The sequence below is a fragment of the Nicotiana tabacum genome, chromosome 3 (genome assembly GCF_000715075.1).
Source record: "Nicotiana tabacum cultivar K326 chromosome 3, ASM71507v2, whole genome shotgun sequence".
Taxonomy (NCBI): domain Eukaryota; kingdom Viridiplantae; phylum Streptophyta; class Magnoliopsida; order Solanales; family Solanaceae; genus Nicotiana; species Nicotiana tabacum.
Window position 1 is genome coordinate 90,262,277 of NC_134082.1, and position 24,032 is coordinate 90,286,308.

General features: G+C 34.6%; 1 protein-coding gene across 12 annotated transcripts; it reads left to right on the plus strand.

Annotated features, from left to right (window-relative positions):
• The first annotated feature begins 8,100 nt into the window (after positions 1–8,100).
• Positions 8,101–10,990, plus strand: LOC107758929 (uncharacterized). Of its 12 annotated transcripts, none has more exons than XR_012707652.1 (4): positions 8,102–9,260; positions 9,333–9,393; positions 10,076–10,120; positions 10,460–10,990. XR_012707652.1 is itself a non-coding variant. In XM_075249630.1 (4 exons), exons 1-4 carry the CDS (start codon positions 8,342–8,344, stop codon positions 10,542–10,544), a joined length of 636 nt encoding a protein of 211 aa, XP_075105731.1. In that variant the 5' UTR covers positions 8,104–8,341; the 3' UTR covers positions 10,545–10,990. The 12 variants fall into 12 exon arrangements, 3 of the variants coding, with proteins under 3 accessions (XP_075105731.1, XP_075105732.1, XP_075105733.1); XR_012707654.1 differs by having other exon boundaries at positions 10,508–10,990; XR_012707653.1 differs by having other exon boundaries at positions 10,517–10,990.
• The last annotated feature ends 13,042 nt before the right edge of the window (positions 10,991–24,032 follow it).

A 24,032-nucleotide genomic window follows, 5' to 3' on the forward strand; every position in this document is an offset into this window, starting at 1 on the left:
CGAACTACAATCAACATAGAAAACTCAAATCCTAAGGGGAAGTCCCACACACAAGGTTATGCAAGATACTTATCTCAAAGATGATAGACCGTTACTCCAAAATTCACTTCTCGAGTGAAAAGACCTCCGTACCGCTCAAATATAACCAAATTAACTTCAAAGCACAAATAAAACACATAAGAAACTATTCTGAATCACAAAGTCTCAATTTTTAACAAAATCCAAAACTCGGTCCAAAATTCGACCCGAATTTTACAAAAATGAAATACTCATTCCGATACGAGTTCAGCCATACAAAATCTATTAAATTCCGATACCATTTGGTCCCTCAATCATGATTTTCTATTTTAGAAATTTTCTTCAAGAACCCACATTTTCCTCAATCCAAAACACAATTTAAATGATAGAAACAAAGGTAAAATCATGAAATATATTAAATTCTAGGTTAAGAACACTTTCCCAATCATTTTGTTTGAAAACCCCTGAAAGAAGCTCTCAAAATCGAAGTCCAAAACCCAAAATATAAAGACAATGGCCAAACCCTCGATTTAAATGTTTCTGCCCAGCATTTTCCGCATCTGCGGGCCATTAAGCGCATCTGCGAAAAAAGAGTTGCATCTGCGGACTCAGCTAACCATGTAAGGGACCACATCTGCAGATATACAGTCGCACCAATGGCACCGCAGAAGCAAAAGGAGAAATCACAGAAGCGGATTTTCACCGCAAGTGCGATCGCCGGACCGCAGAAGCAGCCTTCGCACCTGCGTGCCAGCCTCCGCAAAAGTGAGCAATCTCCCAAGCCTCCATGAATGCAGAAGCAGATGTGCTCACGCAGAAGCGGAGTCGCACCTACGCTCCAAGGTCGCAGGTGCGAAAACACTAGAACTAGACCTGTCCAAACCTATGCAAAAGATCTGAAACTCATCCGAAACACACCCGAGACCCACGGGACCCCGTCTAAACACACAAACAAGTTCTATAACTTAACACGGACTCGCTCGAGGTCTCAAATCACATCAAACAATGCCATAAATACAAATCGTGCCATGAATCGAGCTTATGAACTTCCAAATCTTTCAACTTCTAGAACTCGCGCCGAAACCTATTAAATCAACCCGGAATGAAGCCAAACTTTCCAGACTAGTCCAAAATGAATAACGGAGCCGCTCCAACTCTTGAAGTTGCATTCCGACCCTGATATCGTAAAAGTCAACTATGGGTTAAACTTCTCCATTTCCCAAACTTCAATTTTTTCAACTTTCGCTGAAACGCCTCAAATTACCCTACGGACCTCCAAATCTGAATCCGGAAGCACACCTAAGTCAAAAATCACCATACGAAGTTGTTTAGATCATCTAAAACCTATTCTAGGGCCGTTTACTCAAAAGTTGATTTCTAGTCAAATTCTCACCGCTTAAGCTTCTAAAACTAGATTTCTTTCTTCCAATTTGACTCTGAATCATCCATTAACTGAAGTCAACCATGAACACAAGTCGATTCTCATATTATGAAGCTGTTCCAGACCTTACGCCGCCTAACAGAGCTTAATTTCTCAAAATTACCGGTCAGGTCGTTACAATTTGGTATCTTTAATGCATCCGATAGCTGATACGATGGTAGCCGCATCAACATTAAAGTTATATTCCTATAACCTTGGTGCTTCTTTAGGCCCGATAGGCCTGTCGAAGCCGTTTTTTCTCATAAGTCCTTGAGTGCTCGGACCTCAATCATTTCTCCGTTCATTCCGCATAGAACTTCACCCCAACCCACTGCTTCTCCGATCTCCATTATACGACTGGAACTGATCTCTGTTCAACCTCATTTCACAGCCGATATCTCTCTTGATTCTGTTGACGGGTCTGACAGGGTAAACGAACCCGGAAGGAGCTCCAAGTTGATCATCTTCGACTCTGATTTTTGATTGATATCGGTTATGCACATTGGCCCAAGTAACAGCCGGGTACTCTATCAGATTCTGCTTCAACTGCTGTGAAGCCACCGAGCTTCAAACATTGAGTACTTGGGTGAAAGGTTGAACTGCCCAATCATCAGCGATCGGTGGCAGGTCCATCCATTCCATTTGAAACCGAGACACGAACTCTCTGAGCATCTAATTATCCTTCTGCCTTATTTTGAAGAGGCCCGACTTCCTGGTCTCGACCTTGATAGTCCCGGCATGTGCTTTCACAAAAAAAGTCTACAAGCATAGCAAATGAGTCAACAGATTTAGGAGGTAAGTTGTGATACCATATCATATCTCCCTTTGACAGGATCTCTTTGAATTTCTTCAACAAAACAGACTCGATCCCATCATCCTCCAAGTCATTCCTTTTGATGGTGCATGTGTAGGAAGTGACATGCTCGTTTAGGTCGGTCGTCCAGTTATACTTAGAAATCTCGGGCATACGAAACTTTTTAGGGATCAGTTTCGAGTCCGCACTCGGAGGGAAAGGTTTTTGCACGAACTTCTTGGAATCCAAGCCTTTCAGTACTGGCGGTTCTCCCGAGATTTGGTCAACCATGGAATTGTAGGTTTCTACCTTCTTGTCATTTGCCTCTATTTTCTTTTCCCCTGATTCTATTCGTTTTGTTAGCTCCTCGAGCATTCTTATGATCTCGGGGTTAGTCCCTGACTCATCTCCATTCAATCTCTCCACAACCAGTTCTTCTCTGCAGGTGATTTTTCGGGACGGATCTGGTTCAATTCTGCTTGGTGTGCGGCTTTGGTTTTGTAACTGAGCTATCACCGCATGTTGAGCCTGTAACATTTCGAAGATCATCCATAGATTAATCCTGTCTCCTCCATTATTTTGAGTATTCTGCGCTGTCGATCGGGCTCCACCACAGATGCTATATTTGGGGTCAGTAGGCAGGTTTACGTCGATACCCACATGCGACTTAGTATCCAATAGGTCAACGACTGGAATTCCGATGGGATCAACGAGTGGTACCTCATTATCGGGTGCTATATTGTTATTTTCACCGTGGTGGCCAGACTCATTGTCAGTAGGTAGGGGTGCCAATTGTGAGTTTGACATTTTGAGCTTTAACCTAAAATTAGAGACACTTCAAAGAACAAGTGTAAAATAGTGTGTGTTATGAAAAATTATATCAAATAACCACTATTATCCTTAGTCCTACGGCGGGCGCCAAACTATTTACCCTCAAAATCGGATAACAATTGATTTAGTAAGTGGTTTTAAGGATACGTAGATTAATTTGACATAAAGTGATAAATTGAATTGTAATTAAAGCGAATAATGATAAAATAAATTCAACCCGTGCATCTTGAACAGTTATAGTCTTGAAAGGTGAGTCTCATTTAAACTGAGTGCAATTCAAACAATAACAAACACAGAAGAACAATATCTTACAAAAAGAAAATAATATTATTGCTTTGGATGCATGTCATCATGTCTTCTAAAAATAATCAGACCCCCTTTATATAGTAGGGGAGCCCTACTTAAGCTACAATTCTATAACAGGTAAAAAATTTCATGATTTGCTAATTAGCTAGTTTCTTATTGATACGTGTCGATATTCCCGCCGTGATACCCGATTGGTTACGGATATTTTGCCTTCTGTTATTCGGTCTGGCAATGTCACGCCCCAAACCTGGGGAGGCGTGGCTGGCACCCGGTGCCGCAATGGCCCGAGCGAACCACTCTATAACTCATGATCACTCGACCAAAACTGGAACATACATAGGTCGAGTTAGCTGAACTCATTCCTTTCATAACTATCAAGGGCCCACATGGCCACAACTCACAAGGTACAACTGTAAGTGGGAAAACACTGTATCACTGAACTATTTTTTTTAAAATATGAATACATATGGGCCGTCAAGGCATCTGACATATTGTACAAAATGAACCTCTGTCTACAAAGCCTCTAAGATTATTTGACATTAAATGGGATAGGATACAGGCCTACCCATAAGTCTATAGAAAACTTCTGACACGATGACTCATAGACTCGGGTGCACTCCGGATGAGGTGGAGTCTTACCGATCCTTTGCTGAAGCCAATCTCGTCTACTTATGAGGACTCGTCAAACTGATTATCTATATCTACATGCATGAATACAACGTCCCCAACAAAAGAACATCAGTACGAATAATGTACTGAGTATGTAAGACATGTAAATCAGTATATAAAGAACATGGGAGAAACATGGAGCAAAAGACTCAACCTGTAAGTCTGGATAGCTCTGTAAATCAAAATCATGAAATATCTATAGTGTCATGTATATGCGTATAAATGTCATGTAATGCATAGGTCTGTACGTACATAACATCATCAAGCTTTTGAGGGCATCCCATCATACCATTTCAGCCGCTGTGGGCAACATCATCATCGTATACCAGCCTCACTCAACAAATCTCAGTCTCGTTAACTTATACTCATCAATTGTAGAAATGCAGCAAGCACATTTGGCTATCTTCTTCAAATTATCATCTGAAGCAAACTCTGAAAAACAAAAGCTTATCAAACACTTTTAAATTCCTAAAAAAAGGATCAATAGGCAATTAATAGCAGAGGTGGGTCCAAGATCTGAAATTCTGTTTGATTTACTGAGAGCACTTATTTAAAGGAATTTTTAACATGTATAGCAAAAGTTACTAAATCCACTCCTTATTATCTGTACAATTTTAACAATTTCCAATGACTTAATATTGCTGAATTGAGGGGAGTAACCATCAATTCTTTAACACAATTATTGTATTGAAGTACAATATACTCAGCTCTAGGTACAAGCACTTCAAAAAGTCAGCAAAATTAACAAATCATAATACTCATGGATTCACTACAGTAGGTAAACAACTACTGAATTGCAAAGAAAAAGGTAACGACTTAAATTTTAGAAACAAATAAATCCTACAATCTCAATAAAACCAATTAAAGTAGCTAAATCTAAACAAATCATGTATCAATAAACACAATAAAGACATAAAAATGTGAAAAAAAGAGAGTACCTTGACTTGTAGAGAGTGTGAGAAAAAGGGATTTAGCTCAGATAGAAGAAAGTGAAGGGTAATGTATGAAATTTGAGATATGAAATAGTACTGTAGCTACTGATATCTCCACATTTTTGTCATTACCATTAATATTTTCACTTCTTTGTACTATTTTTGTGGCTTTATTCTCATGTATAGAACCTGATACATCCCCATCTTCCATTACACAAATACTAAATCACCTTCTTCTCCAACTTCTTAATTTTCCCTTTTTTTCTCCTCTAGTTAAAAAAAGTTTACAAGTATGAATAGTAAAAAGGTGTGAGCGTGGCATGTTTACTCTAAGAAAGGGAGCCAAGTGTGATCTATTTGTGAAAGACGTGGATTGTCTTTCTTGCTGCCTAATAGTCTATATAGTATTAGCAGCTTGCAAACAATACCAAAGGTATTTTATATTTATCTCTTCACACTAATCTATTAATTGAAAAAAATTATTATAACTCACATTTGAGAAGAACATCAACAAATTAATGACATTTTCCTTCTTTGGCTAGAAATGATCTCACACACTTGACTAATGAGTCAAACTTTTATTAGCTTTATATATTGATATTTTTCAAAAAGAAAAATTTATACTAATAGTTTTAGTAACCTAACATAACATATATGTTACTCCTTTTTCGTCTCACTATTTACGATATGTTCATTGATGAATGTATACAAAGTTTAAATATTAATTCAAAATATATAGTACTATTATCTTAGTGAATGTGGACGATAATATGAAACAAGTAAGAAAATGAAAAAAAATAGTTCCTTTTGTTTGGAACGAGGGTAAAATAATTTCTATCCTTACAATAAAAAAAATCTCATAAACTTTCTCATATTAGGTATATAATTTATCATATTCGAAAATAGTAATAATAGTAACTATTCAAAATTATACTTATAAAATTTTTACGAAAATACTTTACTTAAAAAGAAAATACCACACAAATATAATATCTAGCGGTATCAAGATTGTTAAACTTACGGGGTCTTACAGTCACAAATCTTTTGTAGAAAAGTACGGGATGTAACATGCAATGTTTCCTCGAGCTCATTTGAGGTCAGGGTTGATTCCAGGGTCATGGACTCGAGGTTCTCAAGGACGGGCATTCTGACCTCGTATCCTGGTTCGATGGAACACGTGGTCGATCTTCAACTCATCACGTTCCAATCCCGATTTGTCGTGCAATAGACGAGCCCGATTTCGAACGTATACACATATATTTGTTAATTTTTTTAATTTGTACTAAACATATATTTGCTTATAAAAAATTTAACAAGGTAATATTGAAATAATGTTCATATAACAAAAAAAATTCGAAAAATCCGACAAAACCGAACCAATTCAAACTGATATAGTTGATTAGGTTTGGTTTTGATAAAAATGAACCAACCCGGTCCATGTACACTCCTAAATATATACATACAGATATATTTTGAGCTAAAAGCATCACAGTAGATTCGATTGATCAACCTTCGGACCACTATATTTGTCTTAGCTAGAGATGAAAAATGGACAGGTTAGAACAAACCTAGGTGGGTAAAAAATGGGCCAAAGAAAAACCCATGACTCAATCCGTTCTAAGTTTGGCTAGGGTCATGATTGATCAAATAATAGGTCATAACTCAACCTATCCCGTCACAACATCTTCTCTTTATTTTGCTTTTGGAAAAAGAAATGTGGAAGACAATGTATTTTTCTTAAATTAGTAGTATTAGTTCTTCCATGTTTACATAATTCATAAATTTTAAAATTAATTTTATATGTTTGGACCAGCTTAGGTTACATTTTGACTCGTTGGATTACATTATTTGACTAATGTTTAATGGCACTTAGGATTCACCCCGGTGGATTAAGTTTATTTTGACTAATTCGTTTAAATAAGGATGTGTTGTGGAGGTTGCTAAAAAGTGGATTAATTTTGCCAACTCTTCTATGCTTGAAAGAAACTCATTGGAATCAGGAACAAGGTGGTCAGGTGACATATTAGTGAAAATTTTGGTTAGTGTAGCATGACACAGTTAGCTTTACTTGATATAGGCAGGTCGCAGGAGGAGGAGTAATTTAGTAATTAGCAAAAGAATAGAAAGGGCTGGCTGGCTATTTAGGTTTTGCTTAGAAGCAAAAGTAAAGTAAATATTGGCAATAGAGATAATATTAAACTTTTGTTTGTCTATAGATTTTGGCTTTATTATTTTGAAAAAATAATTTGTTTATGAAATATGATCGTATTTAGAAGAAAAAATTTCAAATTCCTAAAAACTGGTTTATGGTAGTTTTGAGTGAAATTTTTTCTTTCATTTTTAACTTTTCTTCTAATAAAATACATATCCAAATATAACTTCAATTTTAAAAAATTATTTTTGAACCCAACTTCAAAAATTATTTTTTTCAAATTTGAATCAAATTTATGTCCCTAAGGGGTCGTGTGGTAGGATGCATCAGATAAAATAATGCTTGCATTAGCTTTCTGTATTAATAATACCTTGTTTGGTAGACATTTTGAACTTATGCATTAGTTATACATCCTATTTGGTATTATTCTATGCATAACTAATGCATAGAAAACCATGGTATTAGCAATGCAATGAGTTTTAATGCATGTATTAGCTTAGTTAAAGACAAAATTGTCCTTCAAAATTTATGCTTGATTAAAATATGCTAGTTATTATATTAATGCAAGTTTAAAATAATTCAAATAGTGAGAAATAAAATTATATATCTAGTAAATAAATAAATACTTAGCATATTTTCTTTTTTATAAATAAATATTTAGTTTTATTTTACAATATAGGTAGACAAATCAAATAGTTTTTTTAAACTTTTTCATATAAAAATATTTCTCAACATATGTTTCTTTTAAAAAGTTTGAGTGATGGACTAGTTTTGAGGGTATTTTTGTAAACAAGCAATTCTTTTAGAAATTGTGCAATGCTTTAATACATCAAATCAAACAATGGATAGGAAATATGTAGCATAACTAATACCAGTATAACTAATGCAAGCATAACTAATACCAGTATTACTAATACCAACATATTTAGCATTATTGTTATGCACCATACCAAACGACCCCTAAATGTCACGCGGTTTCGAGGAGGCAGAAGTTGTGATGAGGACATTAGCTGACTTTGGTTGTGGAGTAAAAGTCTTCCAGAAGGTCTGTGTCATAGCCTTCTAAATCGTTTGTTTGTTGAGGAGATCAAACTGATCCTGCATTAAATCCAGTTTACTTTTTTCCTCAAAAGAGTAGTTGGGCGTTTTTTTGATGCACACACATATCTATTTGTCAGCTAACGTGGTATGGGTCTCTGAATCTCATTCTCGGTCCCTAAATGGACGTGGAATCAAAACAAGGCAACAAATCCACCGGAATGACGCGGCTTCCAAATTACAGATCGAGAAGAGGAAGAAATTGCTGCTTCATCTGCCTCGCCGTCCTTCTCCTTCTGGGCCTTCTCTTCCTCATCTTGGGCCTCACCGTTTTTAAAGCCAAAAAGCCCGTCACCACCGTTAACTCCGTTTCTCTACGGGATATGGATTTCTCCGTCGACATCGTCAGGCTCCAGGTTCACCTCAACGTCACCCTTCAAGCCGACCTTTCTGTCACGAATCCCAACCGGGTCGGGTTCAAGTACGACTCTACTTCCGCCATCCTGCAGTATAAGGGCCAGGTCATAGGAGATGCCCCTATTCCGGACGGCGAGATAGGTTCCCGTGAAACGCGTCCGATGAATATTACCCTCAGCGTGATGGCCGATCGATTGCTTTCCGATTCCGGTTTGTATTCCGACGTCCTTTCCGGTTCTGGTATGTTATCCCTCACTACTTACGTGAAATTGTCAGGGGTGGTCCGAGTTCTGGTCAAAATTCACGTGAAAACTACCACTTCTTGCGATTTGTACATCGATGTTCTTAACAGGAAGCTCGCCAACCAGACTTGTCATTATAAGACAAAGCTATGATTCTCTCTAGTACGACATTACACGTGTTGGTTCGTTTCACTTGTTAGATCTAGTATGTAATTTCTCTAGTACCACATTACACGTGTTCATTCGTTTCACTTGTTAGATCTAGTATGTAATTTCTCTAGTACCACATTTGCTATTGTTTTTTCCCTTTGTTTGGTTCAGTGGTTCTTTGTTTGTAGTCTGTATATTGTAGTAAGAAATTGAAGAACAAAAGATATGTAGAAACGATTGCTTGGTTTAATTTTCCAAGATGTTTGTATGTAGTCCAACTTCTACTGATCTGGTGAGAAAAGTATCTTTGATCATTTTCTTAGCATATATTTTATCACCAATAACCATATGCTGATGGATGCAGCTTTTTTAGTTGGCTTGCTGAAACTCAGCTTAAAGATATTGCAGATGGGCTTAGTGATGAGGTAATTGCTGTGTCCGGCTGCCTGAGACTATTTACTTTGTTGCATTCTTGTTGCTCATCGTTTTATGAGTTCATAATTATGGCAGTTCATGTAAACGATTGCTTGAGACTATTTACTTTGTTGCATTCTTATTGCTCGTCCGTTTGATCAGAGGCGGATCCAGGATTTAATGTTTATGGGTTCCTACAACGACTTCGAGTAAATTTCCAATAGTAATTGGGTTCACATTTAAATATTTGTAGATATTTAATGAATTTTTAGAACACATTTACACTGTTTGGACAAAAGCTACTGGGTTCACGGGAACCCATATGACATGCTAGATCCGCCCCTGCGTTTGATGCGTTCATAATTATGGCATTTTATATATCCGACTGCTTGATACTAATTACTTTGTTTCATTCTTATTGCTCATCATTTGATGAGTTCATAATTGTGGCAGTATATGTAAACGACTGCTGAGATTATTTCATCTTTTGTTATTTTTCCGAATTTCTTATCAGATACTTAAAAGTAAAAACATTATATAGTGCAACAAATTTAAGTCTATCCAAAAGCTCAGCTTCTTTCAGGTATTTTATATGTTTCCCCGTGGCTGCAGGTGGGAGAGATAATTAAGGACGGCTTATGGCCCAATCCACCGAATTTTTTTAACAACATAACACTTTACCTTTCATTCTAGGTTATGTGACATGAAGAATCTGACGGAGACGAGGACGATGAAGAGGTAAACATTGATGAGATTACACTTACCTTCCTTTTTATTGTTTTTTTGATATGGACCTTGTGGTTTTCTGCTAAGCTTTTCTGACTTGCCTATTGGATCTTCTGATTTTATTTTTTTTGGGGTTAAATATACTATGATGTTGTTGCTGTCCTTTGGTGCATTCCTATCTCACTGTTCCTTGTTAAAATTTGAAACCTTTATTCACTAAATAGATGGTGCATATGTCATGAAACAAACACAGAAAGATGCATAATTAACTGTTCCAAAATAAACTTTTTGGTATCTCGGTTAGCCATTTTAGATCTGAATTTTTATTGATCTTGGATATTCTCAATCTAGGCACTACTACTTGAGTCTTGACTCCAATCTTAACCTTTTCCTTTCAAGCTGCTACAGCCAGTACTACACAAGTTTCATAGAGTGACATGGAAGATGATGCATTGTGGTGAAGTTGTTTGGACTTTTTCAGAAATAGTGATGAAATGTTGGAATGTCGATGACCATAGTTAGCTGTCAATCTGATGACTCATTAAAGCCTTAGAATGAAAAAAAAAAATGTTCACGTATAAAAAAAAGGTGGACATGGGCAACAAGAAACGAGAGTGTAAGTTGAGGCATTAACCATTAGTCCCAGCCTCAGTTGATTAGCAAGTTGTACTTTTCTTTAGTAAGCAGCACTATGGTGCTCCACAATATGGTGATAGGTTAAACACTGCTCTTTGATCAGTGATTCACCAGCCACCGGTCGCTAGATCCAGGAAATTCACCTTAATTTCAAACCTGGGGGCTCAGCTGATTCGCGGCTTTGTTCTATATATAGTACCTTTTTCAAGTAATTAATATGCCAGAGTTTACTTGTGATTGGTTGAACAGCTCCTTCCCCCTTTTTACTGGGGAATGGTTTTTCTTTTGAACAATTTTTGATTCAATTAAGTATAAGGTCGCTTCAAAACTTAAGAAAAGGAGAGAGCATTCCACAACTCATCCCCTTGTATGATAGAGCGACATTCTGTAGACATACTTTTTTAGTGTGGATACGCTTTAAATTGATAACGAGACCTTTTAGTTAAAAAAATTCTGCAAATATTATCCCCAAAAAGAGACTTAAGCCGTCTGTTAAAAACAGATTTGATCTCCTAAAATCGAGCCAAAATGTTTAACGAAAATTGAAAGCAATCACACAGTATGTCTTCCCGGATCTTCTGATTTTTAAAAGGAAATTTTACCTTTTACAGCAAAGGTATACATCCTATTTATTATAAATCAAAATCATTTATTATTTTCTGTAGCTACCTTTTATATTTTATAGCAAAATAAGTATTTATGATATATACTACCATCGAGGTATGAAATAAGGCATTGAATACGCTATTTATGTTTTTCCTCTCTTAGATAACTGGACATACCTATTTTTAAGGTGATTGCCATTACTGTATTCATGAATACATGACGCGAATACATGTGAATACATGCACATACAGGTAGACTGCCCTGATTTTAGGCGCTTTTTACTGTTATATTCATGAGTACAACAGCTCGAATATATGTGAATACAAGCGCGTACAGCTGGACTGCCCTGGTTTTAGACGCTTTTTGCTACTATATTCATGAATACATGGCGCGAATACATGTGAATACATGCGCGTACAGCTGGACTACCCTGATTTTAGGCTCTTTTTACTGATGTATTCATGAATACAACAGTGTGAATACATGCTCGTACAACTGGACAGCCTTTATTTTAGGCGGTTTTTGCCGCTGTATTCATGAATACAACAACGCAAATACAGCGAATACACTACCCGTAACAACTGAATAGTAGTTATAGGAAGTAATTATGTATATTGTAGCTATAAGAAGTTAATAGCCACTAAATAATAGTGGTTTCTGAAAATTCCTCTTTTTAAAATACCCAACATTGCTATAATAACGTTATTTATTTATATAATAACGTTGAATAATTTTTTTTATAATAAAAATCATTTGGTGCATATTCTCTTATATATTGTTCTAAAGAGTGTCAATTTATATATATATATATATATATATATGCTTTAGAATTCATATTATTGATTCACGATTAAGAAAGGAACATAAAATAGAAACAGATATATGTTATTCCGGTCTAATAATTACTTCTTGCAGTTAAAATAACTATGTCTGGTACATAATAATAATATACACACGTCCATTTGAGGAGTTGTTGGTTCACAATGTAGTTAAATAAAAGTTATAATACATAGATTCTTACGCAATGAAAAACATATAAAGATTATTATGAGGTGAATCATAATGTGTTATGAATGATATAAAAATAGTAAAGTTGTTATGTCAATATAGTTAAATAAAAGTTGTAGCACAGAGATTATTATAAAAGTTATAGCACAGAGATTCTTAGGCAATGAAAAACATATAAAGATTGTTACGAGGGGAATTATAATGTGTGATGCACGGCATAAAAATAGTAAAGCTATTATCTCGGGGAATATATTCTTACCTCATTATATTATTTAATTATATAATAAAATAAATTGATAGTATAATTTAGTGGAAACACTAAATATAGGACTTAATAGGCATAGGAGCAAAATATCCCAGTCCCAGTTTTCACTTGTCAGCTCTTTGTCTACACTTTCCCTCTTCGTCCATTGAACAAACTCTGCAAAATTAAAGCTTCGCTTCACAAACAAAAAGTGCAAGTGATAGTATCATCTAATCAAACCACACCTCTTCACCCCAACCGTAATCAACAACCACCCATTATCACAAACAACTCAGTATTTTTGGACCGTAGAGAGCTCCGCTTCGATAGCATTTCCTCGGCCTGCTCCCCTGATCCAGTGATCCCTCTACTCCGTAACCCATTTCCCCACCTTCTTCTACCGCTTTCACTCCCACGTACTCTATGCCCGATTTATATTACATACTGTAGTAGACTTAATGTGCTGCATTTCAGACTGTACAATAAAAAATTGAGCCCTAAATTATCTTTTCAAAACATAAGGGAAATCGTCAATCAATATATATATATAATTAAAATAAATTATTTAAACGACGAAGTTGAATATTATTACAATGACATAGTACTTGAATTCAATATCTTTTGAATGCAAAAATGACGATTTAGTTAAATTAGTTGTATAATATTGTGAAATTATACATATTTTATAACATGAGATACGAATGTTTTAAGTTGTATCTTACCTCACATCTCTTTATGAATATATTTTGTCTTCTATTATTTCATCCTCATTTCTTTAAGTTTGCATTTTAACAAATTTAATTCTTAGAACTATATACTATAATCAATTTTGTTCTATTTTCTGATTTCTTTCCTTTTTAAGGACAACAAGTTATGTACTCTAAAGTTTATGTAAACTTGAAAAGTAATTTAATATATATGATAAAAGAATAAATTTGAACTATTCTGCTCATTAATTAATTCAAATACTTAACTAAAATTTCAGATGAATCTCATAACGCTCTTGTTTAAATCAGGGCAGCTTAGGCGACCTTGGTTGACGTGCTAATGTATATTTTGTTTGAGTTGTTATTCATATTTTCATTACAATCCAAAAATGCTGCATAATTTTGTAAGGCATAGTTTCTTTCCTTGAGGAATTAGCTAAACATGACCATCAATTTAATATTTTTCATTTTCAGAATCTTAGGATTTACTTCTTTAGGGTTCGTTTGGTTGGAAAACATGTTATCCTAGGATTAGTTATCTCGGAATTGTTATCTCATTCTCCCATAGGGACAAAAATAACACTACAATTTCGGGATAATTAATCCCAAGAGTGATCACCTAATTTTTGATTATATTTAAAATTTTCACCACTTTTAGTAGTTAAATAGTTTTAAGTTTAATCTTTATATTTTAGCTTTTGTTTTACCTTTTTATAGATTTTATTTGAGAAAATTGAAAAGCAACAAAAAATTCACATTTTTTTAGTATTAAATTTTATTCTAAACCAGTCCAAACCAACCCCCAAAAATCAGCCAAAGCACAGCTGAAATAATCCCCAAAAATGCAGCTGCATCGCGCCTCGAAACAACCATGAAAGGCAGTTGAAACAGTCCCATAAACAGCCATGTAAAACGCCCTTTTCAACACTCAAATCCAGCTCCCAAAAAACCATTAGAACACAAGCTTTAGTCGAGTTTGAGGTTGCGGACTGAGGTCATAGTTCGTTAACTCCGGTCTGAGTCCATCTGAAGTTCATGTATTTAGATGAATTTGTGCTCATCTATTAGAGATTGGGTTTGGAGGCTCGTTCTTCTGTTGTTCGGATTCGTTAGAGGTTTATTCTTCCTTTTCTTTACTATTTCGCTCCTAATATCATAATTTGTTGTCAGTTTTCTTTTGATTTCTGCTGCTTTGTCCTATTAATTGTTTGAGTTAGTATTTTTGTTGATTTTTGCTTTGTTTTGTGGAAATTTCAATGCGTTGGTTTATTCCTTTTTTTTTTGTTGTGATTGTTTGGATTATTGTTGTATGGGTTTAGTAGATAAAAATAGAGAAACTTTCATAAATCACTATGTTTTAGTGGTTATTAGCTATTTGTAGCTACCATTTATTATATTACTTCATATAGCTATGTTTTTAGATTTTTTAGAGTGTATTCAATGTATTTAAGCTACTGTATTCATGAATACAATAGCATTTCTAGGCGTGAATCAGGGGATTATAGCTAGACAGATTTTTATATTCGAGTGTATTCGACTGTATTCATGGCGTGAAACATGGGATTACAGCTGGACAGATTATTGTATTCAGTTGTATTCGACTGTATTCACGACGTGAAACAGGGGATTACACTGTTTTTAAACGGAAAGTGAATCAATTAACATAATAGACTCCTAATATAACTCAACAAACTCAATTATAACACACAAATTTTATATTTCCAGTTATAAAAAAGATTCTCAACTGAAAAACTCCCCAAAAACATAACAATCTTAAGAGAAATTATATAATACATCTGAATACATAAATTATATTAATTAAAAAATATATATGAATACATTCATGGAATATAGCGAGACAGTGAATACAATGAAATACATAGAATATAACGGGATACATTAAAATACAATGAAAAAAAGACAATGAATACAATGTAATACATAGAATACAGCGAGATACATTAAAATATATTAACAGAAAATTTAAGTTGCTCAGCCCCAAACTCCGTCGTCTTTGTTCAAGAACAACTCTAATGTCGTCTCGCCGTCACCGTTGCCTCCGGTTGCCGTTGTTACGTTGGAGAAAATTTATATATCAGACGATTGCTCGGCAACCCAAAAGTCTTCGCCGAAAAAGATGAAGCGCTGCTGAAGTAATCACCTCCCGAAAATCATACCAAGGATTCCATTGGCGTTGGTGTCGCAGGCGGCGTTTCTCTTCCGTTTGAAATCCCAATAACAGTTTATTTTCTGGAAGTCATAGCTTACAGAATCAGAATCCCAAAGTTGAGTAAATCAATCAAATGCAGTAGCAATTATTTTCTCAAATGCTAGCAGAAGAATTTTACTCTTTTTTTTTCGTGTTTTCTGGAATGGGGGAAGATGATGGAGTGTATCAAATTAGAGAGAGAACGTGGAGTGAGAAGTTAACATCAAATACGGTAATTACGTGAGAGAAAAATCTGAAAAAAGAGAGATAAAAACAAAAAATAGCGTATATAGTGGCTTAAAGGGAGGAAGTAACCAAAAATAGATATTTTGCTATAAACATTAAAAGATATCTATAGAATATAATATTTTAAAATGATATTTATTTAAAATAAATAAAGTGTTAACCTTGCTATAAGAGGTAAAAATTCCATAAAAATATTCCATTAAGTTGGTTGAGATTTTAATTGGACTAGAGGTGAGGATCGATTTCTTAAATTATGGGCCAAAAGTTCTTTCAAGATCCAATAATAATAAGTCAAACCATGCTGGCCAATTTCATAAATCGGTTGGTCTAACTCTTGTAAATACATAAGATGTCTTTTTCTTTAATTACTATATGAGTCAAATATCAAGAAAATTCATAACAGTTTCCCCACAATTTCATATTCATAACTTATTGCTTTAATATAATCTCAAAACTAGTCTAGCAAAATAACTCATGAATGCGATATTATTTCTATAAGCGCGCCTTTAATCTACCATCGTGATTGTGTACACGTTCGCGTGATATAATTGCGATTTTCATGAATAAATCAAGGTATGCGTCAGCGCGAGTTTGGCCGAACAATCTTAATAATAGTAAAGTATTTTTAGTTGTGTACACGTATGTATGAATGACTTCAATACACTAAATAAACCGAATACACGCACATGTGGTTCGTTTCAAGATAATTTTATAATTATAATAATCAAGTAATTTAAAAGCAGTAAAAGGTACAACGCACAGGTTCTAAAACATGTACTAATAAGATGATTAAGCCAAGTTGTGATTGTTAAGCGACCATGCTAGAACCACGGAATTTAGGAGTGCCTCATACCTTCTCCTAGGTTAACAGAATTTCTTATCCGGTCTTTTGTGTTTTTTTGCAGACTTAAACAGGTCAAAATTTCTTGAATTGAGATTTAAAATAAACAAGTAACATGGGTCACCATAATAAATTATTCCAAGTGGCGACTCTTTGAAACTAAACAAATCAATCCCATTTCAATAATGCCACTTAAATTGAAAAAATTCTTTTTTTCGTAAAAAAGAGGTGTGACAAATCTGACGACTCTGTTGGGGACCTAACCCAAAATCTCTGGTTCAGGGTTCCGAATTCGAGCTTGTAATATGATCTATGCTTGGCTTTATTGATAGTGTGATTTTACCGTGTTTGAGGACCTAATGTGCTAAATGCCGCTCAGTTACCGCTTTGATATTATTCGAACTGTATAAATTGTCTTCTTACCCCTAACTTCCGAGTCTTCTGAATTTATGGTGCACACGTGCGCGTGGCACACTTTTCTGTTAGAGGTCATACCAATAAGAACGGGGCTGGTTCAGTAACTAGGCCGAATAGACTTTTGTGCTCCCGATACGTTGCTCCCACCTCGACTCGAGCTGTTCGCTTGGGTAAGCCAGGTCTAAAACACACCCCAAGATATAAACCTAGAATAACATAGCCTCATACCGGACACCTAGTAGGTACATTTGTTTGCATCACATGCATTTGACTTTGGGAACTTAACATAGGAGTTAGGTCCGTCTAGAACTGGTGTACCCAAAATTACAAGATCATCCTGATGCATCTTATGTGCTACTTGTGCATATGTTTAATCTAGTTTGCATGTTGACTGATTGCTAAAATAGAGAAAGAATATCAAGAAAAACCAGGAGAGAGAAAATTTATTCGGTTCCTGAAAATCCCGGTATTAAAAAAAAAGCCCGAAACTCTGCCGAAATTTTGAAAAGGCTTTACAACATTGGCCAAAAATTGCAAACATGTCATTTTTCCCCTGTTGTGACAAAACTGACCAAACTATACGGGTCTGATTCTCAACGAATGTGAGATACGTAGGTAACTTTCATCGGGTCCAGCCCGCAATTTTTAAAAATCTAAAAAAAAATATTTTCCTTTAAACATTTATTGAGACATTAAATCCAGAAATTTCAAGCAAAACAAAAAAATTAAAAAATTTTGAATTCCAAAATATTTTCGTTCTTCTTCATACTAGTATACTTACCCGCGCAATGCGCGGATTGGTTAACAGAAAACAAAAAAGTGGAGAGAGATATTGGAAACATATGTAAATTGCAAACTAATTTTATATATTACATTAAAAAGAATTAAACCAAAAACAAAAAGATGAATTTCATTGGATTGTTTGTCTAAATTTTTTTCTAGGGACCACCAATCCCCAAGAGTTGTTACAATATACTTGAGTAATACTACACCAGTACTTAGCTTTAAAAGGATTTATCCACATAAAAATTCAGAAATTGTCTCAAGTACATTCATGAGGGACATCACATTTGGTTCAAATCTTATTTCACCGAGTGAAGCTTAATCAACGCGCACTATCTGTTCTTATCGAATTTGGGGAATATCTTTGCTCTTCTCTCGTCGAGAGAAAGAAACTCATATGTATCGATTGCTAAATTATCATCGAATTCCAGAAAAAAAAAAAAATTCATGCCAAACATCTCGACCAACCACACGCGTTGGCTGCGCTCGATCAACTTATTTGCAATCCTCTCGATATTTGCTGCAGTGACACGCATCATATCGACCAAAGTGTCCTCATTGGACCTCCTTTTTATGGTCTGCTTTGAGCGCGACGACAAAGAGTTGTTGTCAAAGATGGCATTCAACTGATCAAAGTTCTCAATATGTTCGCTCCTCATCAAGTTTACATCAAGATATGGCTGAGAAACAGATAAAAAGTTTACAGTTTAATTAGGTTGCTAATGTAAACGACAACAATAAAACTTAAGACAAACTTCTATTAGTAATGAGCATTTTTCCAAACACGAATTTATACTCACAAAGAAAAAAACCATAAGCAAGCAATTAATCTTTGATTTGCTAAATTAAAGTTGCAGTCTAAATATAGTCTAATGCTCAAAATTAAAGTCATCACATTGAGCTCCTACAGGTCAAACATCAAAGGGCATTTGAATCATTTACAATAGTGTATCTAATAGATATTTCATTGTAACAGAATCAAGGTCCGCAATATTATAAGGTAAGCCGAAAAGGGGAAAAGAGAGGAATGACAGTAAGGTAAATATGCAAGGATGGACATAGTTAAGAGCAAATATTTTTATGGAACGATGACTCACATAAGGCGGCCACTCCAGGGCAATTGGATCGAGAAACCAAAAAAAAATGAATTAATAGAGCCTTTCTTCCGATCCATGACATGGGGTGGCATGTCCAAAACTGCAGAGCATAAAAAATAGAGAATGATGAGTCAGTCAAAACAAAATAAAATTGGATGTATATTGCATACTAAATTTAGCAATATTCAAAGGAATTAAACCAAAAATAAAATGATGAATTTCGTTTGTTTTTATATAAATTGTTGCCTGGTTTACATTACATGGATTTCTTTGTTATTATTCCATAAACTCGATAATTGCATTTCATTTCTTATTTGGTTTCCCTTTCTGTTGCATTACTTTGAAGTATAAAAAATTTATCGGTGGATACTTTAATACCTTTGAGTATTATTTGAGCATAGTATTTATCTATACGACGGATAGTAATAAATGTAGCTTGCAGAAAGAGACACGTTTGCGCTGTACAACAACAAATTCCCTTTATGATCCTGTCTCTAAGGAAACTGCAGAAAACCAGATATCAGTACTTAGGCACACAGACAGATTCAAGTGCTTAGATAAGGCCGTTGTGATTGTGGATCCGATCAGTGAATTAAATGCTGAAGGAGTTTCTTAACTACTCATATGGGGAAAAGAAATAGAAACCTTGATTGACACACTGCTCTTTAGGATGGAACTGTAGCACCCATAGATTTCTCATTTGTATTTTTCAACTACTTGTGAATCCAGAATTGGTACTCCTGCTTGTACACAAGAATTACATGTAATATGTTAACTTTGATGATACTAATAAAACATGTAACCTCAATTCACAAGATGAAAATGTAGATAAGTATTTTGGTGTAACAAACCATCTCTGAAAAACCATGTTCTTGCATATGAAATAAATATCTCATTATGAATTGAGGCAATATTACATATCCAAATGCAATGAAAATATAGAAAGTAAATGCAGCAGGAAGCTCCAACCAAGCTAGATGAACCTATCCCCTGAACAATGAATATAAGTTTATATAACTTGGTAAAAGACAAAGTAATTTAGACTTGATACTCACAGACATGAACATGAGATAAGTTATAAGCTTCATTTGGTGAGTTAAGACTCCGGTGAAAGCATAATTTGGCAGAATTCTAATTCTGAGCACTTCATAAGAAGATCTTGTTTTCTCTACTATTCCGATAAATAATTCCAAAAATAAAGGCCTAAAAGTTTAAATAATTCACAAAATAAGATAGGAATAGAAATAACAGAGAGAAAAGAAAGGAAGATCAAAATGGAGCGTTTGAACGAAAACACATTAGGAATATCAGTGCAACATTAGTTATTAAATTCTAAAACTTCATTATTAAATACCCTAGTATAAGGAACTTGCAATATAATAATATAGCATAGTATAAAATTTACAAAATAATATTAAGACGTGTAAAGAAAACTTTAGCACCATTTGTTAAAATAAATAAAATATAATGTCTAATGAAGATAGACCTCCCACGGAGTATTCAGAACATCCATATAATGTGCAAGTACAACACGCAGAGTGCAAGGACCAGGAAAAGGTGGGAGCAATGAGCCCCCAAGAGTTGTACCATCCTCCTTATCAGTATGAATAGCTAATGTTAACCTTAACGACTACTCCTGCAATCTTACAGTTTTCTCAAAAATTTATTTATAATTTTCAGCATAAACACCCACATGATCTCTTGTTTCATAGCTAAAAATTAGAATAATCACACACATTACATTATATATCATGTTTTAATCATCATAGCATTAGGTATGCATCAGAAGACGTGTAGATACATTAACTAACATATTTCATGACAACAATAGATAAAATATATATGTATTAATCTACAAAGAATGTAGATTTAATTTTTTAATATATTGAGGTTCTAGAAGTCCTCTTTCCAACGGCACAAGTGGATCATAATTTTGACATGCCATTGAAGAGATATAATTTTTTAGTTTGAGCGTGCAAAGCTGTAAAAATCGGAATTGCAGAAATTCATCATTGAGTTGAAAAGAATATCTGTATAAATCTACAAAGAATTTGGACCTGATTTTAGTAGATATTGTAGTTTTAAAAGTCTTCTTTCTAGCGGCATAAGCAGAGCGTGATTTTGACGTGTCAGCACAGAGATATGAGTTTTTTTAGTGAGGGCAGATAAAGCTGTAAAAAAGAGAAAACCTGAAATTCAGAACTTAATTCAAACGCATATCTATGTAAATCTATAAAGAAGCATGTATCTGATCACCCTTGAAAGAAATAACATTAAATATGTACATATAATTATTAAAAATGTAGAAGAACATAGCTAATCCATATTTGCAACTTAAAAAACAGAGAAGCAAAACAAATTAATTAGTAAGACTAAAAAAGTGAATTTAAATACCCGTTCATCTTATAGAACCAATTCAATCGAGAAACAACAACAACCATCCAGTATAATTCCACAAGTGGGGTCTGGGAATGGTAGGATGTACACAGCCTTACCCCTATCTTGGAAGGGCAGAAAGACTGTCTCCGATAGACCCTGCCTAACATAATAAAGGGAAATTAATACAGCTCGTTACATGTACATGACAATGTAGTGTTATTTTCAGTGTGTGTTTTTTCTTAATATATGGCATCTAACTGACAAGTTTCTTTGCAGGCATTCTTACTATTCTAATTGACTACATCATCTACCAAAATCCCAAAGTTAAATAAGCTGCATTGACAGTCCCTTCTAAACTCCTCAACACTGGAATGTGCACAAATGACTCCCAAATTGCGACACAATATCCACTAATGCTCCGTATCCAGCTACTGTTGTGACCCCTGAAGGATGTAAAGAAATGGAAAAGAGTGACTGAGGAGCACATGGTATCTGTGAAATAATATCTCCGTTCAGGTAAAAGCGACTAAGCAAGGGCTCCGATCCAACCGCTAAAACTTGATTATCATCAAATATTGCGTCCTGGATAGCAGCAGTGGTCGTGATACGTGAAATGTATTCACAAGCTGGAAGATTCCAAACAGATAAAGACCGGCCACTTCTACAAGCCAGCCAACTCTCACTTGCATCAAGAGTAATGCAACTGACATATGGAAAGTACTGTTAAAAAATGTTTGAAGAACAGAACAACATATCCAAATTCGCAAATTAACTAACATAGAAGCAAAACGAATGAGTAAGACAAAAAAAGTGATTTGTAATACCTTTTAATCTTATAGAACCAAATCAAGAAAGTAGTATTAAAAATTTTATGAAGAACAGAACAACAAATCCAGATTTGCAACTTAAAAAATAGAGATGCAAAACGAATAACTAAGGCAAAAAGTGATTTTGAACATATTTTTAACTGTTCGTAGAACCAATTCAATCGAAAAAGAAGGGTTAAAAATGTACGAAGAATAGAGCAACCTATCCAGATTTTCAACTCAAAAAACAGAGAAGCAAAATAAATTAGTAAGACAAAAAAATTGATTTTTAATACCTTTTCAGTTTGTATAACCAATTCAATCGAGAAAGTTGCGTTTGAATTGTAACGATCTGGGACTTTCCACAGATGAACAACCCTTTCAACTTCTATTGCATTTTAGAAATTGTTATATCCTTGATGAAATTACTGTGAGTAGCCATAATTGTCAGAATCCCTATGTTTTGTGAATTTTTGATATACGTAGAGTATCAGTGGAGGAAATAAAAGTGGGCATAGTCAGTTTTGAGCAGTTCCGAATGGTTACGATCGTGATTAGGTTTAGCTAGGGTACGTTTAGATAAAATCTAAATTTTAGAGTGTGATATAAATCTGAAAATTTTAATTAACAATGAACTTAAAAACGTGTGTATTCACGTTCACACGTAGATACAGTTACTTGTTTTAAAAAAAATAACCTGAAATATTTAGTTAACAAAAGTAAAATATTAAATTTTGTAGGATATTTTTTCCCCCAAACAGAGGTATAGTAGGATGCTTCTTACGTTTTGCTTCTTTAAAGAGAAAAAATAACTGACATTTTTAATTAACAAAAGTAGTTTGTGAGAGATTTTTTCCCCAAATAACATTTTAGTTCCTATATTTCGGAGTTATGTCCTAAAGTGCCAGATGTCTTATTTTCATACTGCCACTTGTCAAAAAAAGGGGCTTTGCCTCTCATTTTATTAATAGATAGAAGTTTTTCTTTCAGAAATTAAAAAGAAATTCAAAATTCAAAAATATTTTTTTTCTTCTTTAGAAGTATTTTTTTGAAAATTCAACTGAAAATAAAAATTTAAAATTCAAAAATATTTTCTTTCTTGTTTAGAAGTCTTTCTTTCGAAAATTCCCAAAGAAAAAAAAATCGAAATCTATTTTTTTTTCTTGTTAGGAGCTTTCATGGTCTGATTTGTATAAAAGTAAAAAAAAGGTTAGTTTATTTACTTTACTCATGATCTTTCCGAACTATATAAAGATCCAATTCATGCCCCCATATGATACGCAGACAGCCCACATCGGGTTCGATCGAATCATCTAAAGAGAGAAAAAAAAGAAAAAAATGGTACAAAAAAAGAAAAAGAAAGAGAAAGGAAAAAAAGAGTGTTTATTCTAACATGCTTGTTGTTTTGAAATAAAAGCTAGTTAAAGATGGTCGGTTTGTTGGTTTGCAATGGCGAGTCATGAAAATAATCCAGGATGACTCTACTCATCTTCTCATCCAATGGAATAAGCACCGTTATCATTGATCCAACTAAGATCACAAAAATGTAAGTAGACAAGTTGGTGGTGAAAAAGGGGAGACGAATGTTGGTTGACTTTACCAGGTTTTAACAATAGGACATGCCATGCTCGGGATGATTTGATGATAGGGAGACATGAGAACTCTTTTAAGTTCTTTGGAAAATTAATTGTTGTGAAATTTCCCATGTCGTCAGTCCTGAAATCCGATAGACAATATTGGGAATGATTCAGTTAGAAGGTCAAAAATTTGAATGTTGAATCCAAAGCACTCAAAATGGTTGAATGCCGTCATAACGCTGATGTGCAAATTTATGGCTAAGATGTCGCTTAGTAACTAGAAAGTCACTCCTCTATTGTCACAACCCAATGGCTGTGCCGGGTCGGGTGCCCGAGTCCTACTTGTCGAATACCCTTAAGCATGCGAC

What these genes read in the sequence shown, in the direction of transcription:
- LOC107758929 (XM_075249630.1), top strand. Translation starts at nt 8,342, where the DNA reads ATGGACGTGGAATCAAAACAAGGCAACAAATCCACCGGAATGACGCGG. An exon ending in TCGATTGCTTTCCGATTCCG is followed by an intron (nt 8,787 to 9,332) that starts GTTTGTATTCCG and finishes TGATGGATGCAG; the next exon opens with CTTTTTTAGTTGGCTTGCTG. An exon ending in CAGATGGGCTTAGTGATGAG is followed by an intron (nt 9,394 to 10,075) that starts GTAATTGCTGTG and finishes CTTTCATTCTAG; the next exon opens with GTTATGTGACATGAAGAATC.